Source organism: Octopus bimaculoides, chromosome 1, assembly GCF_001194135.2.
Source record: "Octopus bimaculoides isolate UCB-OBI-ISO-001 chromosome 1, ASM119413v2, whole genome shotgun sequence".
NCBI lineage: Eukaryota > Metazoa > Mollusca > Cephalopoda > Octopoda > Octopodidae > Octopus > Octopus bimaculoides.
The window spans coordinates 71714551-71736569 of record NC_068981.1 but is presented as its reverse complement, the minus strand read 5'-3'; the positions used below and the strand labels follow the sequence as shown (position 1 = coordinate 71736569).

The following is a 22019-nucleotide window of genomic DNA, read 5'->3' as shown; positions in this document are numbered from 1 at the left end:
GTGTGTGTGTGTGTGTGTGTGTGTGTGTGTGTGTGTGCACGCATATGCTTGCATATGCACAAAAATGGTTCACAAAATATGTGAACAGGAAGGTGAGTTTGAAATTTAGAATGAAAGAGATTACATTGCAACAATATTGAACTTCTTCCCAACAACTTTTCAGCTATTATATCAATGCTCTGAAGCCTATCACAATCCATTCTAATTCCAAATTCAGAACTTGATAAATTATTTAACTGAATATTGATTTTTCTGTACATATACACTCAAAAATCCCCATACACACACACACTTATAAAGCATGCAAAAGTGGATGAATTCCATTGTGATAGAGCTTTGTTTTTTTAATTTTGCCTGTGTACATAGGCCTATACATTTAACACAATCATCTATTTCTTGGTTCAAAATGGAGCACATTGATTTGGATACATTGGTTTGTTAAAAGGTTTAAGCTGCAAGAGTTCTCTTTTCAGATTTGCCACTGCACAGATATATATCTAGCACAGGTTGGGCTGCAAGCAAGCTATGAAGACAATCCAATACATGTGACAAATCTGAATTTACAATTATAAATCGGGAGTCTAACACCTACATCTTTGAGCCATTACATATTACATTAAACAAGTGAGAAAAAAGTGGGGGAAATAGAAGACAAGCCAAAATAGGTTTATTTTAAGGAAAAAGAGGATCTTGTAAAAACCAAAAAATACATAAAAGTTGCACAAAACCATAAATATCAAATGCTATTACTTGTAAGCTCTAAAAAGTAATATTTGTTCAAATTAATGTTTTTGATACACAAGGAAGCTTTAATATGTCAATGTTTAGTTGGTTTCTTAATCCAAATTCACAAACATTTGGAAGTCTGCAATTTGTTGTAAGTTTTGAAACAAGTGTGAAACTATTACTAAACTCTTTTCTCTTTCTACCTGTCCTTAGGTCTGTATCTACCATGCTTATTGCTAATATATCTGCGTTCCCAATGTCATTGAGCTGGGTTCATAGCAAACACACTGGCTAATCAGATTGTGTAAGAAGATTGTATCTCCAATGACAAGTATAGAAGGTTCTAAAAATAATGACAAGTATGTGAACTACTGTAAAGATAAAGTTGTTCTAGATAACTTACAGGGAACTCAAGCCACTAGCTCAAGCTCCTTCAAAACCATTCTACTTACATTGTTTTTGCTTCAGAGAAAGGATAGAGGACCTAGACCTTCTGACTCACACCTAAATGAGGTCAATGTAAGTGACGTTTAGTTACAACTTCTGCGGGTTGATGTCCAAAGAAAATGTGGATATTTTCCCCCTTTTCAGACACGGTATATCTAGGGCCACATTATCTAAAGTGTGCTTGACTTATTTTTAAGGTGGTGAAGTATGACAAACAAGATCTGACTATTATTTACAAGGATTAAGCAATCACACAGTGGTTCCTCGGCGGCTGTATTTCATTATGTGAGCTGTTTTCTAGACTATTGCTAGCTGCTGAACAAAAATTCACAATTTAGTCAAGAGTGAGGGCCTCTTTCAAGACATTTGAGACTGGTAGGAGAGTGAAAGAGAGAAAGACATCCTTTCTCAAACCAGAGACCCAGTCTGAATGTTTGCAATAGATTGAACTTTATTAAAAACTTCCAAAGTTCACGGGTCATGTGGTGGTGTTAAACCAGGCAAGAGACTGTCTTCTGACCAAGAGTACTTAATTGAACTGTAACACCACAAAACTGAGAGACATTTCTATTCTCCAAAATCAATGGCACTGATTTATAAAGACCACTCATGCACACACACACATTGCACTCACAATCATGAGATCATGGTTTCAAATTCCTAGGATGGGTGGTGCATTATGTTCTTGAGCAAAACACTTCATCTTGCATTGCTCTGTGATTGCTTCAACACCTGATGCACCTGTTCAGGCAACATCAATTTGATGGAAGGATCACTATAAACAAATTATTTGTGTAGGTCGTTTGTCAAAAGCTGAATGTTCATATGTCGTCTTTGACGGGAGAGTCCATCATCTATAATATAGAGAGAGACGGAGGGAGAGAGAGAGAGAGGGTATTTCTTTTATTCATTTCAGCCTTACAGCAGCAGTCATGCTGGAGCACCATACACACACACATACACACACACATTGCGCTGACTTTCAGTGACCATGCCATGCGTAACCAGAACTATTTATTTTTAAATATGCACTTATAAGAGAGCTTTTAAAAAGTTGAGTCACACTCCCTTTTCATCAAACTAGCCAACTAAAAAAAATATATAAGTTCTGGTTTCTTTTCAGTTACCTAGAAACTAGAAAGTTTTGCTAATTCATTCATTACACTGACAAAGCAACATTAGCTGCCAGCCTAAAATCTTCCTGCATACAAAGGCCAGTTTTCAAAAGCTACAAAGCATTGTGACACTACTACCGCCATTATCTTGATTCTGTTCAATATAGCTGTAAGGTTAGAATACAAGACTATGGACCAAAATGCTTAAAGTTTGGCTCTTACTGCAGCCATTGTATTGTGCTTCTAAGTAAAGCTAATAAATATCTGCTTCAGTTTCCAGAACAACAAAAGAGTTAAATAAAAATTTTTTAAAAAACCAAGCCTCTACTCCTACTTCATAACTATATTATATGGTTAACATCAAAAAGGGCATCAATTGTCAAATCAGTTTTTCTACCCATACAAGAACATGGGGAAAATGCTATATATTTTTATATAACTTCAAAACTAATGAAAAGAATCATTTACCATATATAAATATACTGACAAAAGAGAAATATATATACGTACACACACACACACATAAATATACAGTACATACAAGGCTAATCTAGTAGTATATAGAGGAGTTAGAAGTTTTTTTTTTTAAATAAACACCATTCATTAAGCTGGAAGTAAAATAATTTTCAATGTGAGAAAAACTACCATTCATAGTTAATTGTATAAAATCATCAATACAACCAAGCTTATATTGAGATCTACCACTAATCACTAATTTAATTGGCAGGTAATTGCCTCCTTCCAGTAGTAATTAGCATTTTGGTTCTTACTTCTGTTAGCAAATTTCAAGGATAACTGTAGGTTAAAATACACAGTAACATCATAAAAAAAATCATGATACAGGAAGGCTTTGAATGTTACAACAATTAAATTAAAGTTTCTAATTTCAGAAAACTGAATTCATTAAAAATTTAATTTGGGAACATTTCTTAAAATTAGCTAATTAATATAAGCACTAAAATCTGGCAGTAGATCAACAAACGAACTTGATAATTATACTAATCCACTGCTAAAAATTCATTTGTGGTGGTTAAACCTAAAGGTTATCATCTCAAACACTCTTGTAAAACCTCCAGCAAGACAGAATAGTACACATCATGGTCTGCCAAGCAGTAAATAAGTACTACTAACCTCTAAACTGAGAATACTGCAATGGCTACGTAACTACGAAACACAGCACAAAAAAAATATATATATGCAATACATTGCAAAACCATGCTATGAAGACATAGGTTGTATGTACTCATTAAACATAGACAAATGAATGTGTAATACACATGTAAGAGTTTATTACACATAAGTACAAGTTTATTATACACACACACAAACACATACACACACTTTGAATGTAAAACTAGAAACCTTTCAGAATTGGTCATTAGAAAATTCAAAAGAATGCATCAAAGAATTAGATCACAGAAAGCTGAATAACTATGCTTTAACAACTTCGGTTATAAAATTGCATGATCACAGAAATATATAACTAATACAAAATTGTCTTTAGTGATTTAATGATATGTCTATTCAGTATTTTAACAATGTTAAAATACTTTAAAAGTTTACCAACAGTTTATCAATGAAAAGAAATCCATTATTTGTTTCAAACCTCTGAATAAGCTTGGGGTGAATAATTCCAGATTAGAGAGAGGTAAGGTAAAATAAAGAACCAATAAGAATTGTCTAATTCAGAAACTTTCTTACTGAGAGTATACTGATTGTTCTTGAATCTGTTAGCCAGTAAATGAGCATGACTGCATATATGTGCACTTCTTCATCTTAAATTAACTTTGACAATAACTAAAGAATAACATTTCTATCTTCAAAATTGGTGCATTAACACGTTTGTCATTAAGCATCTGATTCTAATTGCACTCATGATTAAAAAGGTACACCAGAGTCTACCTAGTTTCAAGTCTAGTGATAAACATTTTTTTAAAAATCACGAAAAGAAAATAATAATAATAAATACACTTCGAAATTAGCAAAATAAAAATGAACCCTGCAAGCGATTTACAACAAGCATTTTTATATGATAATGATGATCGACTAAATTCATGGGGTTACTCAGTAAGGAATGAAGCGTAATTTACAACATTATCGTTTAAATCCATGTTGTTTTAAATTAATCATGCCTTCTCTTGTAGCTTTGGAATTTTGATGATGTGATTTGTTAATTTTTGAGAATGACACTGTAGGGTAGGTGTGAGAGGCAAGAACTGGTCTGTTTGAATATAAAACATGTAGAATGTTTGGGCTGGATATGGCCAGTTTAAATGTGTTAACTGGCATTTTTGAAGGTTTTATTTGGTATAGGAGAAAATCTATCAAAGCATGATGCATACATGAATCTTTAAGCTGACTATTTACATTCAAATTTTATCTTTATGACACTGTCTTCATAGCTACTGAGCATAGAGACAAGTTTTTATCAATCTATGACAACTAATCATTTGATACACACCATTTTTGTTACCCCAAATATTTCATGTCTACATACATTACCCAAGTATCATCATTTTGGCGTCCATTTTTCCTATGCTAACATGGGTTGGACAAGAATTTAAGGAAGCAGATTTTCAATGACCAAATGCTCTTCTTGTTGCCAACCCTCACTTGTTTACCCACAACCAGACATGTCTCAGAAGATTGGGAACAAAGAACACTGCTTGCACGACAGTGACACAACTGTCATGCAATGTTAAGGCAAAGAGACAGTCTCACACACACACACACATGTGACCAGCTTCTTTTTCAGTTTCTGTCTACCAAATCCACTCACAAGGCTTTGATTGACCTGGGGCTATAGTAGAAGACACTTGGCCAAGGTGCCACATACTGAGGCTGAACCTGAAACCATGTGTTTAGGAAGCAAACTTCTCACCACACAGCCACCCCTGTGCCTAAAGTTATGCATACACCTATCCTTCTTAGATTATTTAATTCGACCAATTTAAAACCTAAAAGCATAAAACATTTTTTTTTTCTAATTTAGTATCTCTATCACACAACCATGAAACTTGATAAGTATACATTTAATATTTGCCTGTGTACTATAACATACAAAAGTTGCTTGAAATAAAGTAAATTTCACTAACAATGTAACATACTGATTAATGTTTATTAACAGGAACAGGTAATGCTGAGCTCAATAAGATTTGAACTCAGAATGCTGGTAAGATAAAAGTATATACTGTATTCCATCAAGACGTTTGTTGGCTTATCCACTACTGCCTTGAATATTGCTGAACAGTCTGTGAGGAAAACTCAACAAAATAGTAGACTATACCACACTACAATGGCTGCAGGACTATGATGCTGGACCACTAACTACAAATTCCAGAGTTCAGACATTACTACATGTAAAATATAACTATATGTAACCATTGTGTTGTTTCTTTGCATGCATCTCAATTTTCTTCAGCATCAGATTGCTCAGGGTTGAATAAGTAATGGCAGGAAAAGCAGCAAAATGCAAAAATAATTCATACAACAATATACAATGGCCTAAAGTTACTACTAAACAATAGAAAAACAATTTTTTTTTAAAATCATTATTAACATTAACCCTTTAGCATTCAGATTTCTCTGTCAAGTCTAATGTTTTATTTATTCATACTTTTGAATTAAGCATGTATTATATTATAACTTCAAGACTTCAATGATGTGTTTGTTTATTCTTACATTGACACTGTAGGATGGGTGTGAGAGGCAGGATCAGGCCAGCTTAAACATAAAACCAAATATTTTGGCCAGATATGGCTGGTTTAAATGCTAAAAGGTTAAATTTTTAAATATTTTACAAGAATTCATTTCTTGAAAAATACAAGGGGAAAATGAACACGAGATAAAAGGAAAAAGAACAATACCTTTACATCGTAATACCCAGATACTGATGGTTTTTCATAATTCATAGATATAGTATTGGCATTGTAGCCACAAGTATCTGCTACCTCTTGGATCATATCTGCTACCTTTTTAGAAGCTGGCAGGTAAAATTTGCGTTTCTTCCTTGGATTCTTCTTATCTACCAAATCTCTAATGATGCACACTATTGTATTATTGGTAGCCATACACACATCCTATAAAAAACAATGAACATTTTGTTTTAAGTGGCAACGAAATTAGAAATAATGATGAAATATAACATTTGTGAATTTAAAAACAAAATCATGAATACAAATAATGAATAAATATTTCAGCATAAATTCGGCACTTTTAGAGAAAAGAGCAAATTGATTACATGAACCCCAGTATTCATCTGATGCAATTTTATTGACAACAAAAGGATGAAAGGCAAAGTCAACCTCAAAAAAATTTGGATACAGAATTCAGTCAAAAAGAAATACTGCTAAGCTTTCTGACCAACACACAAATGATTGTCAGCTTGCCACCTTCATCATCATCATCATCATCATCATCGTTTAACGTCCGCTTTCCATGCTAGCATGGGTTGGACGATTTGACTGAGGACTGGTGAAACCGGATGGCAACACCAGGCTCCAGTCTGATTTGGCAGAGTTTCTACAGCTGGATGCCCTTCCTAACGCCAACCACTCAGAGAGTGTATAAATAATGAATATTTTAAATTGATTGAAAGCTTTTTAATAGAAATAAGTGAGTAAATGATATTCACAGTGAGATATTAAAGGCATTTATCACTATAGAGAACTATGATTGAAATAAGCATAAATCCTAAACCATTAATGCTAATGTTTTCTGAAACTTAACCCATACTTTCTTCTCATTGAAATATTACAACTGAATAAAATTTGTATTAACAGAGATAGGTGCAGCTGATCATGGCAAGATTTGAACTTAGAACATTGAGAGGGATAACTAAATACAGAAAGGCAATTTAATTTAGCATTTTGATCCAATGAGTCAAACTAGACTGATGCAATGAATGTTTCAATTTAAACATTTATAGGTCAATGTCTCATCCTAACACCAGACACTCTCAGAGTGGTTGGAGTTAGGAAGGGCCTCCAACTATGGAAACCATGCCAAATCAGACTGGAGTCTGGTGTAGCCTTCCAGTTTGCCAGCCCTGGTCAAACCATCCAACCCATGCCACCATGGATAACAAATGTTAAATGATGATGATGAAAGAGCATGAGCTAGGTGAGTGTGAAAAAAGTAGCAATCCTGAGGAATAAGGACTGATTAAAGTGTTTAATGTGAGGATCAGAGACATGAAACAGAGTAAAGGATATGGGGAGGAAAAGAGATGCATAGGTTGGGTGGACCTAAGTGAAGAGGGCATGCAAAAAGCTAGTTCAGAAAAGTTAAGGTCAATGAAGATGCAAAAAGAAAGAACTCCAAAGCTGAGATCTCAATAGTTGAAATGTGATGTTAAGTGAATTATTGCCAATCAGTTGAATTATATATCCTAGGCAACATCTAAAGGAAAATGAGTATGTGAAGATGAGACTGGGATCATGCACAAAGGAGAACTTTTGTTGAGAGTGTGGTACTGAGTCAGAAACAAAGACAGCAAATGTGGAGTGTTTTTCTCAACGGAGGTACTACTAACAGCCAAGAAATGATGGATAGGAAGATTCCACAAAAGCTGGTGAAGACACTCTTGGCAAGAGATGAGAAGATACTGGTATTTAGGATCCAGGAAAGCTTACAAACTACACAATAATCTTTTGCTCTTCTGATGGCAATTTTGCATCAGTTACAGTGGTTGGTGACCTCTAGAGTTTGTAAGCAGTATTGTACTCACACTGCCACAAGTAAATCACTTCTGGGGTTTGAGGGTTTATAGGCTTTGCTTGTGTGAAGGATGTGAAAGAACATGTCAAGGGGATGATTTCAGTCACTCAGAAGGGTAGCAATCAAACACATTTACTGCCAGTAGTTGGCATGGAAATGGCAAGGCTATCTAGCTCAGAAAATGAAAGCGTTGTTGGGTAAAAGGGTGTACAGACACTGTTGCTTTGATTAGGCAGTGATCAGACATTCCAATTGATGCAGACATTGTCATGGCTGTGTAAAGGTTGGGTTTCCATTTGAGAAACAGATCAAAAGATGCTTGGTGTGTCTCTCAGAGGTACAAGAAGGAATTGGAGCAGGCAAAAGATGACAAATGATTTGCTCCCTATGCCAGCAATGTTGCAATGGAAGACGTGTGAAAGCCATGAGCTGTGTATACCGAGTCACTAAGAATGATGATTTCAGATTGAGGTAAGATGCAACAAGAAGTGAGATAGTCAAAGAGGTGATGTTGAGTTTTGAGAATGATAGAAATAACAGATAAATTTAGAATAGAAAAGAAAGGCTGAACTAGAGTAACTGGAAATCATTGCTGCTGAAATCAAGTTGAGAAAGGTAGGTTGTTGGGGAAAGTGAATTCTATCTACATGCAGACATGACTTTTTCAAGCAAATTTAGAGTAGAGTGTAGCCTGAACAGCAGAGTTGGAGTAGAGATTTATGTTAGAGAAAAACAGAATGAGTGGTTTGTGTATTTAGTAAGTGGGGGGAGGGGAATCTAGGTTACCTTAAGCTCCCTAGAGGTTAACAAGGAAGAATCTTCCAGGAGATTTGTTTTCATTCCTGATACATTTCAACTTCATTTTCTAAGAGAACACAATTCATGCTGCTGTAAATCATCACTTCACTCCTTTTAGGTAGCCTAGATGGAATGCAGGAAAGCCCTTTGAAAGCCTGTACTTATTGAGAGCACTAGTTGCAAGCTTGAGAAGAGGGTACAGATTTATACACCAGCTGATTGAGAATTCTCCCAAGATATTACACAAGGGCTTCGATTTGTGATATCTAGCAGTAGGCCTTTACTCAGAAACTTTTTCCACCTGTAACCCCTGATAAACCGTAGCAATACACAAAAGAATGGCAGCCGAATATTATCAAACTAAGAAATCTGTTCTAAATGCTTACAGCATAGAAAAGTATGCTAGATACCCAAGGTCAATAGTATGGTGTTAAACCAAGTAGTTTAATAGGCATATCACCCATAAAATTAAGAAAAAAAGGTTAAAAACAAACATTTATGCTTTGTTATTATTAGATAGGAGCAAAATAAATAAATATATAATGAAACAGTTTAAGCACAAGATTTGGAAAACATAAAAGAAAGCTGCTAATAGTTGCTCCAAATCAACATTTAGAACAGACATCTAAGGAACTGGCAAATGTCAACTTCATGAAGAGAAATTGGTGAATATGAGACATTCAATCAATAGTTGCAAAATGTTAAACCCAGGAAAATTACAAAAGCCATCATAAAACTGCTCCAAATGGAATCTATATATGAATCTATATAAGAAAATGGAATCTATATAAGAAAATGGAATCTATATAAGAAAATAGACAAGCAAAAATATATTCCTTCAACAACCAAATTGATTCAGTCTTAAAACACAAAAAACTTAATATTGTGTTTGTCAGCAAAAATTTTTTTTAAATACTTCAAAATTAAGTTTGCTATTTCTGCAGGCTAAAATACAGCCTATTGTGAATATAATGAAACCTATACGACAGACTAGCAGCATCAAATACATAGAGATGGTACACCTAAATGATAAAATTATTTTATCAACCTCACTCAGATGTATGAAAAGTAAAATCAACATCTAGAAAGATTTAAAGTCAAAATATACACTGATAAAACATTAAGGTTAATACTAGTGTCCAGTGTAGAAGACACCTAATAGACATGTCGTATTTCTAAATATTGGCTTACTTTTAATTAAGCAGAGATAGGAACAATAAGAGTCACTCACAAATTTCAGGCTTTGTACCTCTATGAGAAACACTTATTATTGTAGTCAGATAAGCAGAAACGGTATATTTTGAAGCTTTTTTTTTTTTTAATGGGTGGTATGGTTAACAAGCATTTTGACTTAACTCCTATAGTGTTGACCTTGGATGTCTTTAGTAGAGTTCATGCTTTCTACAAACATGTGGAATGAACCATTAGTTGAATGATAACTTTTACATGCTGCACTTTCTCTTGCATAGTGCTACAGTTAGCCAGAAGGCCCACAGCGGGAGAAATCTTGGGTTTGTGGCAAACATTTTAGGAAGCTACCCTGTCGGCTAATGCATAATTCCATTTTCTTTTCTAATCCAATTTAAAACTGATGTCACAGCAAACACAGAATTTCAAGAGGCCTGTGATTTTCAGTAGAGCTACTTACGGACATAACACTAACAGTTTACAGTTACTCAAGAATACGTTTTCCCTTTACAACAAAAACAAAATTTGACATGTGCCTAATAAAGAATTTATATGTGAGTTAGATTTGATATTCACATTCTTAAATCTACATCTAAAAGTGCATGATTTTAATATGCTTCAATCAAAACAAAAAAAAAACTAGGTATGCTGTGCTTGAGAAGACCTGGCAAGCCAAGTGAGATCGTAGTCGTGGCCGATGTCAGTGTCACATAACTAGCCCCTTCACTTGTCAGACAAAAGGCCATGCTTGTGAAGACTTGTTGAACTGAGCCGATGCCAGTGCCACCTCACTGGCACCCAGTCCAGTGGGACATAAGAAGCATCATTCAAGTGAGGTCAATGCTAGTACTGCCTGACTGGTACTCATGCTGGTGGCACATAAACAGCACCATTCGAGCGTGGCCAGTGCCAATGTCAGTGCTCCCGTACTGGTGGCATCTAAGAAGCACCCACTACACTCTCAGAGTGGTTGGCATTAGGAAGGGCATCTAGCAGTAGAAATCTTGCCAAATCAGATTAGAGCCTGGTGCAGCCTCCCAGCTTGCCGGTTCTCAGTCAAGCCATCCAACCCATGCCAGCATGGAAAGTGGACATTAAACGACGATGAATGTGATGAATCTTAATATTCATAATCAGGCTCTGTTAAGTTAGACATACTCTGAATTGAGAAGCTAAAATCCCTTTCCCAGTCATGTTTTCCAACCAATCCATTAAGCCCAAAATATTAGAGGTACCAAGAATTACACACAAAACCATACAAAAATACCCAATATAGATTCTCATTTAATATAAATTAGCAAAGTAATGAATCCCTCCAAATTAAAATTCTATAAACATTTTCAAATCTTTGCCCTTGAAGCTGCATCTTTGTAAAAAAAAATTAGAAACACTATTTTTGGTGATAACATCGACTTCTAATATGCCAATATAATACAGTATATCAAGCTTATTATATGTCATTAATGAAACAGGTTAAATTTTTATAATTCTAAAGCTCCCATTGAACAAACCAATAGCATACAAGTAGTAAGTAAAACAACTAGGTATAATACGCACATCAAGTACACTTGATATAATGTTTATCAACCTTGTTAGGTTATCACTGATGTTAGGTTGTTTAACCTTGAAGATGGGGTGCAGTCTGGTATGCTGCATTTTCTCCACTATTCAGTCTGTTTCTCTATGACTGCAGGATCTGGTAGTGGCCAGAGCAGAGGCAGTCATAGTCAACTCAGTTGGAATGCAACAGTTGCCAGCACTTATCTCCAGTAGTGTACATGCCAGCACATTGTTTGGAGATAATAATGTTATAGATGCTGTTGCTATTTGTTGTATGCAAAGGCAGAATGTTCTTCAGATGATGGTGTAGTAGTGAATATTCTGGAGTGATAATACACACAGTGCAGATGCCATGCATGCTGGATCTTGCTGAATTAACAAACTATAACCATTGCATATCCACATGATGGGAGCAGCTTTTTTGGAAGGTCCCTAAACTGACATATACCATCTTAAAAATGAGCAACATATTCAGAGGTAAACTTACAGATTGTCATAAGAAAATATATGAACCTGGCTGGAATGTTGGAATCAGAAATGGAAAGGGAAAATATCATGATATTGAATAAAAGTAAAGATGAATGGCAAAAAACGATACTAAAGCATACTAAAAACTTAATTAGAACTTGGACATGATAGATATTAAATGATGAAGATAAACTGACACTGTTACCAATGTTGCTAGACTACTGCAGAGAAATAATGGAATGAAGGATATAGTCAATACTGAGAGAAACAAATGCAAACAAAGCAGCACCAAGTATTTAGATGTGTCAAATACTCAAATGACGGAGCATACATTTGACTGAATTTGCATATATTACTTTATACATATTTACTTAGGAAATGTATCAGTGCTGCAATGACCAAACAGATACAATGCTGAACAAGACACTTGTATATCCAGTTATATTTTAATGTTCAGTCACATAGCATCAAACTAATTGATGAATATGAATGCCATCCTGATAAAAAGCACAGATAAAGCTCAAGTTTAATAATTACTTAAATAAGTTGTGAGAATAACCACCAGCATTCAGAGATTCATAACGGAGAACTTTAAATTGATATTTCTTACACAACAATGTAAATAATTTGCAATTTTAATTTACTTAATAAAATGCACAGAATTTATAATACATTTTGCAAAGTGTTGAACTAATCAAGGTTGTGAAATATACCATGCAATTTTGATGAACAAAAAATTCTAACATGAACATCATAGATTTTTAACTGATATTTATGTTATTTGTGATATGAAGTGGACTTAAAATATTTCCTCTTTCACTTAACCCTTTAGTATTCAGACTAGTCTGTCAAATGTAACACTTATTTATCAATATTGCTTTGAATTAATCAAGCATTATCTCGCAGCTTTGAGATTTTGATGATGTGATTGTTTATTTTTAGAAAAACATTCTAGGGCATTTTTAAGAGGTCAGATCTGGCTGGTTTCAGCACAAAGCTATAAGAATATTTGGGCCAGATGTGGCCGGTTTAAATACTAATTGGTTAAAGAAATAGTTTTCTATTGTAAATAATAGTTTTCTATTGTAAATAATATAGTTCTACCTCATAGAACCTGGTACAACTGCATTTACTTAGGTTTAATTTTACAAACGTAGAAACTAATTCTCATGAAAGAAAAACAAATGAAATTTCATATTCCCTTTTATATCCAAATGTACAATACTCAGGAAGTTGAAAAGTTGTAAAATTAACTTTTAGCTACAAAACCTAAACTTTAACCCTTTAGCATTTAAACCGGTCATATCCAGCCCAAATATGCTATCTGTTTTATCTTCTGGCTGGCCAGGTCTAGCCTATCCACATCTACCCTTCTATGCTATTATAAAATTTACAATTACATCATCTTATGATGATGTAATTGTAAATTTCAAAGCTACAAAATAATGCATGATTAATCAAAAACAATGTGAATGAAAAAGCATCAAATTTGACAGAACAATCTGAATGTTAAGTGGTTAAACAAGATCAAGTAAAAATGAAGCTGTTATGGAATGAAAATCTCAAGACAAAATGACTTAACTAATTTCTTTGCAAAGGTATACTAAATAAAGTGGAAAAATTAGTTTATTTCATTCATTTATTATTGAACACTTGTATCTGCTGGAGAATTATGTTCTGCTGGACGTTGCCCAACTTAGCTGAATAATAGGTTCCACCAACTTACAGAACCACAAAGTGACTTTATTGAACTGCCTACAGCAGCAGTTGTACATAAAAAATATTTCAACAATACGATCACGTGTTAGCCTTTGACAATCTTCATCACTAATTTGGAATTTTGTAGCCTTCTAAGACAAACTATGATAATGAACAATTCAAAAATGCAACTCTATTGAATCTTAGTTACTTCCAAATTATCAAAATAATTTTTGCTCACAACATATAGCTTCATTTCCTTAACTAAAAGGTTAAATTTGTTAAAATATCCAATGAATTTACTTCAGAAAAATAAACAAGTTAAATACATATTAAAAACAAAAACAAACATTTCTAAACTCTACCCAAGCCTACACTGAAAAGTTTCCAAGTTAAATCACATAAGACCTAATAGAAATGTTTTCTGTCAAGACTGTCACATCTGTAGCAGCTATGTCCCCTTATGCAGATATTTGCATTCAGTGACAATGTATAGTCAACATAATAACAGTCCCAGTCACACACATCATTAATGAATTAAATTTAATGCATTATTTTGTCATTTACAATCAAACAGATTTTCAAAAAAGAAATAGTGGGTTTTTTTTTTTGGTTTTGTTTTGGTTTTTTTTGCCAATCTTCAAAGTTATAAATTAAAACTCGCTGAAATTAAATGTATCAAAAAAAAAAAAACTTTTTCAGGGTTAGCTTTTACAATAAATTTTTCAAATATAACCCTTTAGCATTCATATTATTCTATCAAATATAATACTTATTCGTCCATATTGTTTTAAGCTAATCATGCATTATTTCGTAGCTTCAAGATTTCGATGATGTTATCACCTATTTTTAGAATGACATTATAGGTTGGTGTGAGATACCAAATCTGGGCAGTTTTAACATAAAACAGGTAGATTATTTGGGCCAGATATGGCTAGTTTAAACACTAAAGGGATAATAACTGAAATGGGAACTATTTTTCAAATATATTTACTTCTGCTGACATATTTTAGCAATATTAAATATTTAAAGATTAGTATATTAAAGCTTCTGAAATTAGGTGAAATTAATAAAAAAAATCCAAGAGTTCACACTTCAAGCACAACGCTACCTAACATCTTTAGATGAAGAAAGTAATAAAATAAGAAAATTAATATTTTATATATGACAAACCAGCTGTAACATTACAGTTAGTAGTAATTATTTTAATGTAACCGCAAGGAGAACAGTTGCCCATAAACAAAAAAAATGAAAATGAACAGATAGAAGTAACTATAAATGGTATCCAGGAACCAATTCTAAATCAACCAAATGTAACGGGGGAAAATACTAAAATGAGGAGTTTAATCTTTCTGTTACCACGTTTCTGCCAAGTTAATTTTGAAAATAATAAAGAATTTAGTAAAATAATTGTCTTTAATAAGCTGGTGTCAGGAACATAAATTAGACATAAATTAACATGCAATTTTGATGGAAGGTTTTAATTTATGCCACTTTAAAACAGAAAGTTTTAAACTAACCATTGTCATATAACAGAATGGTCATTATTGTTCCAAAATAAGGAAAAAAGAAAAAACATTATCAAATCCTTCCAAGTCAATAACTTATCTTGACAAAGAACATTTATTCACTATAACAATATCGATTTCTAATACAAGCAAAATGCTACAAATTGACATGTTAGAGAAGATTTCATTGATTACATCAATCTTAGTAAATTACTGATACTTCTTTCATCAACCTCAGCAGGACGAAAAACTAAAATGAACTTGATGAGATTTATAATCAGAGAGGTGTAGCTAAAAGCTGCATTGCATTTTTGCTTGCTAGTCTAAGTCTGCTAATCCACCACTCTTACTATAGCATTATTACAATTTATTTTACTGTGGTAATATTACTACTGACTATTACAAGGTGGTGAGCTGGCAGAATCACTAGCATGCCAAGCAAAATGCTTAGTGGCATTTCCTCTGCCTTCACATTCTGAGTTCAAATTCTGATGAGGTCAATTTTGCCTTTCATCCCTTCAGTGCTAATAAAATAATTGACTTACTCCCCTCCTATAATTGCTGGCCTTGTGCCAAAATTTGAAACTAATTTTACTAACACAGACACTATAACTGGTGCACCCAGTAATTTACATCTAACTATTTATACACTATAACCACTTTAATACTAATTAGAAGTTGCCAAGGTTAACTTTGCCTTTCATCCTTTCGGGGTAGATAAAACAAGTACTGGGGCCGATGTAATCAACTTACTCCCTCCCACCCACCAAATTTGCCAATATTTTAAACCAATATTAATTTCAGTATTATAAAAGTATTGAAGACAGCCACACAAAAAAAAAATAAAGCACCAATATTTATATATATTGACTCTTACGATCTGTAATACTAACTTCAGGAAACCTGCCAGTCACCTGTTCACCTACCAGTCTGGTGGGTAAACTAGTCAGATTGGTTACATTCTCACCAGGAAACAAGAAGGATGGTTACTTATAAATGCCAAAACTTTCCCAGGTGAAGAATGCACCCCACAACATAAGTTAGTAGTTAGCAACTTCAGGATCAGGGCTAAATGGCTTCCTGGAAGATGACAAGTGTGGAAAAGAAGGGTCTGGAAGCTTAAGGATCATCTGAATGGAAAGGGATTTAGAGACATATTACTTGAAGTTTTGACGAAAAAGAGGATATCATCATCATTATCATCGTCATTTAACGTCCACTTTCCATGCTGATATGGGTTGGACGGTTTGACTGTGGGCTGGCAAGCCAGAAGGCTGCAACAGGCTCCAAACTGATCTGGCAAATTTCCTACAGCTGGATGCCCTTCCTAACACCAACCACTCCAAGAGTGTAGTGGATGCTTTTTACATGCCACTGGCACTAGGGCCATTAAGGCAGTACTGGCATTGACCACACTTGAATGGTGATTTTTATGTGCCACCAGCACGGGAGCCAGTCAGGCGGAGCTGGTATCGACCACGCTCAAATGGTGCTTTTTACATGCCACAGGCAGGGGACCAATCAGGTGGCACTGGCATCAACAACGCTTGAATGATGCTTTTTACATACCACTAGTGTGGGAGATAAGCAGGCAGTATTGTCATCAGTTACAACAGGCTCAACAGGTCTTCGCAAGCGCAGTTTATGGCCCAATGATTGACAGGTACTCTTAAATGGGCTGGTTATGCTGCACTGGCATATGCAATGGTTACTGTCTCACTTGGCTTGCATATCTCCAAAGGTCTCAGTCACTTGTCATCGCCTCCATGAGGCCCAACGTTCGAAGGTCGAGCTTCACCACCTCATCCCAGGTCTTCCTGGGTCTATCTCTTCCACAGGTTCCCTCTACTACTAGGGTGTGACACTTTTTCACACAGCTGTCCTCATCCATACACAACACATGACCATACCAGTGCAGTCGTCTCTTGCACACCACATCTGATGCTTCTCACGTCCAACTTTTCTGTCAGGGCACTTACACACTGTCGTGTATGCACACTGACATTACACATCCAGCAGAGCATACTGGCTTCATTCCTTGCAAGCTTACGCATGTCCTCAGCAGTCACGGCTCATGTTTCACTGCCATGTAGCATGTCTGTTAGCAAACATGCATGATACAGTCTACTCTGAGTGAGAGGCCCTTTGTCACCAGCAGAGTTAGGAGCTTTCTGAACTTTGTCTAGGTGATTCTTATTTTAGCAGCTACACTCTCAAAGCATCCAACATCACTATTGACTTGGTCATGTAGGTAATGGAAGCTATCAACTACTTCTAGTTTTTCCCCCTGGCATATTACAGAAGCTGTTTTCTGCACATTTTCAGTGTTTATTACCCCTGAGCATTTGCCACACATAAAATCTATCTTCCCAGTTAACCTTCCTCTTATGTGTCCATAGCTTACACCAGGTACATTTTATGGAGTTTCTACTTACACCTTTGCAGCAGATCAAGCAGGGCCATCTACCTGAAGGGATTTGTGATTTGTCTGCCTTCCTACTTATTAAAACTTTGGTTTTTGCTCGATTCACTCTAAGGCCAGTGAAAAGCACCACTGATGCTATATTTCTGGTAAGACAGCTGCAGGAGACATTTATAGCCAAAGATAAACCCCTGTACTTGGCTTTTGACAAAGAGAAAGCCTTTGACAGGGACCCTGATCCCTTATCTGGTGGCCAATGCGGAAACTAGGGATAGACGAGTAGTTGGTGAGAGATGTACAAGCCACATACAGAGTTGCTGTCAGTAAGGTGAGGGTTGGCAATGAGTATAGCAAAGAATTCAGGGTAGAAGTAGGGGGTTCACCAAGGATCAGTCCTCAGCCCCTCTTGTTCATCATGAGAGAAAAGTTGGACATAAGAAGCATCAGATGTGGTATGCAGGAGAGACGACTGTGCTTGTACGATCATGTGATGCACATGGATGAGGACAACTGTGTGAAGAAGCGTCACACACTAACAGTGAATGGAACCTGTGGAAGAGGTAAACCCAGGAAAACATGGGATGAGGTGGTGAAGCACAGCCTTCAAACACTGGGTTCACAGAGGCAATGATACACAACAGAAACCTCTGGAGATATGCCATGCTTGAGAAGACCTGGCATGCCAAAGTGAGATCATAGCCATAGCCGATGCCAGTGTTGCATAACTGGCCTGTTTAAAAGAACTCTTCAATCGTTGGCCAACAGGTCATGCTTGTGAAGACCTGTTGAACCGAATGAAACTGTAGTTGTGGCCAATGCCAGTGCCGCCTGACTGGCACCTGTGCCACTGGAACGTAAAAAGCACCATTTGAGTGTGGTTAATGCCAGTGCTGCCTGACTGGCTCCCATGCCGGTGGCATGTAAATAGCACCATTCGAGCTTGGCCAATGCCAGTTCCATCTGACTGGCTCCCATGCCGGTGGCATGTAAAAAGCACCCACTACACTCTCGGAGTGGGTGGCGTTAGGAAGGGCAGGCATACAAGTGTAGAAACCTTACCAAATCAGATTGGAGCCTGGTGCATCCCCCCAGCCTGCCAGTTCTCAGTCAAACTGTCTAAACCATGCCAGCATGAAAAGTGGACATTAAACAATGATGATGATGACCTAAGTTGCCCGAGTCTGCATTATTTCCCATCCTTCCCAGACCAATAATATAAAGTTTTTTCAAGCATAGGCACTACGTCTGAAATTTGGGGGAAGTGGGTACCCAACACAACTAACCTGAAAGCTTGACTTTATTTTATTAACCCTGAGAGGATGAGAGGCAAAGTTGACTTTGCCTGGATTTGAACTCAGAACATGAAGATCCAGAACAAATACCAAAAGGAGTTTTGCCCAATACTAACAATTTTGCCTATCTACAAACCATATTCCAAGAAACAATGGATCTTGTACCTTAGTATGGAAACAATATTATTATTATGCTTTTGAGTTCTGAAGAATCAGGCACTTTGTTTTTTTAAGAAACTTTTAGCCCTTTAGCATTCAAACTGGCCATATCTGGCCCAGATATTCTGTTTTATATTCAAAGCAGCCAGATATGGCCTCTTTCACCTCCCCTGTAATGTTATTCTAAGAATAAACAATAACATCATTGAAATATTGAAGTTATGAGATAATGCATGATTAATTCAAAATGAGAAATAATATGCATTACATTTGACAAGAGTAATCGGAATGTTATAGGGTTAAAAATGTTATGAATTTGCCATTTCAAACTGAACAAAGTCAATTTTGAAATCGGCATTCATAGATTGCATTGGACACCAAAATTTGGTTAGTGTTTAGGAGTAATAAATAAACATATATTCAGGATGTTCATATGAACTAATTATAATTATAGATTCCTGACCAATGAGGCCATGTGTTGAATTTCTGCTACATTCCTGAACAAGGTATAACAGTGTTATTCTAACAATCTCAAAGCTATAAGAATTCAGTGAGATGTATTAGGAAGTAGATCAAATTACAAAAAAAAATCTGCTTCAATAAAATATATATTCAAAAAAAATTATCTCAAAATGGAGGAAACTAACTTTCAAACAAAAAAAAGTTGAAATCTAAGATTTCATTTCTTTTTATAAACAGGAAAAGTATTTTATTATAAAATATAAAATGTAACTATATCCCCTAAAAAAGAGAATATGGAGACATTTTATTTTATAGCAATGTAAGTAATAGCCTATGTATGAAAAAAAAAAAACTAAGCAATTATTATTAAACCTCATCTTTAGTTTGATCACCAATTATCTTCCAGTTTCTTATGCCTGGATGTGTATGTAGTAATAGGTTGAATTTGAAGTAGAAACTTTTAAATTTAAACTAAGGACAGTAATGCTCTTTCTTATCCACTAAGCAACCGATACATGAAACAGTGTCGATGTAAATAACTTCCCAAGTTTTTATCTCTATATTTGAGATTAATAATCCAAAACACTCTAATCTTATTAACAACTCATCTCAGACATTTACACATTTACTGCAGTTCCTGTTCTCTAAGTAAAGCCTGCTTATTTATGTTTGCATAAATAATTCAATTTTACAGAGATCTCAACATATGAGGGTCTTATCTATTTTCAAAATTTGTCTTTCTTTTTTTTTTTTAATCTACATTTGAAATGTAGTCAGTGTTTTGTCTCAAAATTCATCTCCACCTGTTTCACCTGCAAACCAGTTTTTATACTCAAAACAGTCATCTAATTAATTATTAGTGTGAAAAAAGAAAAACTATATTAATCACTATATGTATTCTAGAATCTTTTTTTCTACATGGTTTCTAAATGCTGGGCCCAGTAAGTGGGCTTCTCAAGTATTAACTTTTAGTCAACACAAATGCATGGCCAGATGTTATAATAGAATTGTAAGAGATGAAAAACTAAGCAGAGCTGATAGACAAAGACCAGTGTAAGCTAAAAGTTTCAATAAGCTTAAAACATTTCTTAGAAAATAAGTTTATAGCCTTGAATTTATATTTTTAGACTGAAATTTAGGGTGTTAATAAAAGACCAGCCTGTAGCTAATTAAACAAGTATGTCGAAAAATATTAGAATATTTGGGAAAAAGTAAATATTCACAAATGTTGTTCTAATTTCATGTATAATAGATGTGGAAATAGTGTTTAATTTTAGTCTGTGAATAATCTCACTAATTATTATTGCAGATAACAAGAATACAAATATATGGATTATGCTTATCTCAAAATAATTATAATAATATTGTTCAAGCACATTTTAGTAACACTCCTTCAGCCATATACTTTTATAATATATATATGTATGTATGTATCTCATTATTATTTAACGTCCATCTTCTATGTTGGCATGAGTTAGAATACTGCACCAAATTCTGCTGTCTGCGTTGGTATGGTTTCTATGGCTAGATGCCCTTCTTAATGCCAACCACTTTACAGAGTGTACTGGGTGACTTTTTACATGGCACCAGCAGCAGTGAGGTCACCAAGTAACTTGCCGGACAAAACCCCTCAACTAAGAAGTTGGGGAGTATTGAGGTAGCATGGCTACCTCAGATGGACAGAGAGAAGCTGGTAAATATGTGACAAGGAAGGACAGGGGCTATACACCCAAGTTACAGGGAGATGTATATAGTGAAATTGTGAAGCGGACTGAGGATTGAAGAGGATGAGTGGGTGGGTGAATTCACAAGATTGCAAAAGGAGAGTGGGAATTGATGGAGGGATGTAATGAATGGGCACTAGGAGGGTATGTTGTGGGGAGGGATTCAACAGGGACATATTGTGTGCATGTAGGTACATGAGGGAGATGGAGAGGAGTACAGCAGAGGTGTGCATGGGGGAAGTGTCAGGTAGATGTGTTGTGAGGGAGAGGAGACAGCAAATCACCAACTGTCTTGATCCTTTGTCATCTCTTCTGGGAGAGTCCACATCTGAAGATTATTTCTTGCCATTACATTCCATGTCTTTTTGGGTCTTCCCCTCCCAAAGCTTCCCTCTACATTTAGAGATCAGCACTTCTTCATGTAATAGTCCTCATTCATATGCATCATATGACCATACCTACACAATTTTTTCTCTTGCACACTACAAATGATGCCTCTAATACCCAATTTTTTTCTCAAAACATTTACACTTTATTGTACATCCACACTGACCTAGCATAACCAGCAGAGTACGCTGGCTTCCTTTCTTTCAAGACCTCTCAAGTCCTCTGTAGTCACAGCCCATGTTTCACTGCCATGTAGTATAACTGTTCATATACAGGCATCATACAATTTGTCTTTCACTCTGAGGAAGAGGTTCTTTATTACTAACAAAGGTAACAACACTCAGAAC

At 35.3% G+C, this 22019-nt stretch overlaps 1 protein-coding gene across 3 annotated transcripts in view; it reads right to left on the bottom strand.

The window, feature by feature from the left end:
• LOC106879034 (ubiquitin carboxyl-terminal hydrolase 47) overlaps positions 1-22019 on the bottom strand; it is a 90325-nt gene that overhangs the window by 50173 nt on the left and 18133 nt on the right. For all 3 annotated transcript variants that reach the window (XM_014928439.2, XM_014928438.2, XM_052967394.1), the window contains one exon: positions 6155-6367. In XM_014928439.2, coding sequence (XP_014783925.1) covers positions 6155-6358 — 204 coding nt within the window. In that variant the 5' untranslated portion in view covers positions 6359-6367. The remainder of the gene's footprint in view (positions 1-6154; positions 6368-22019) is intronic.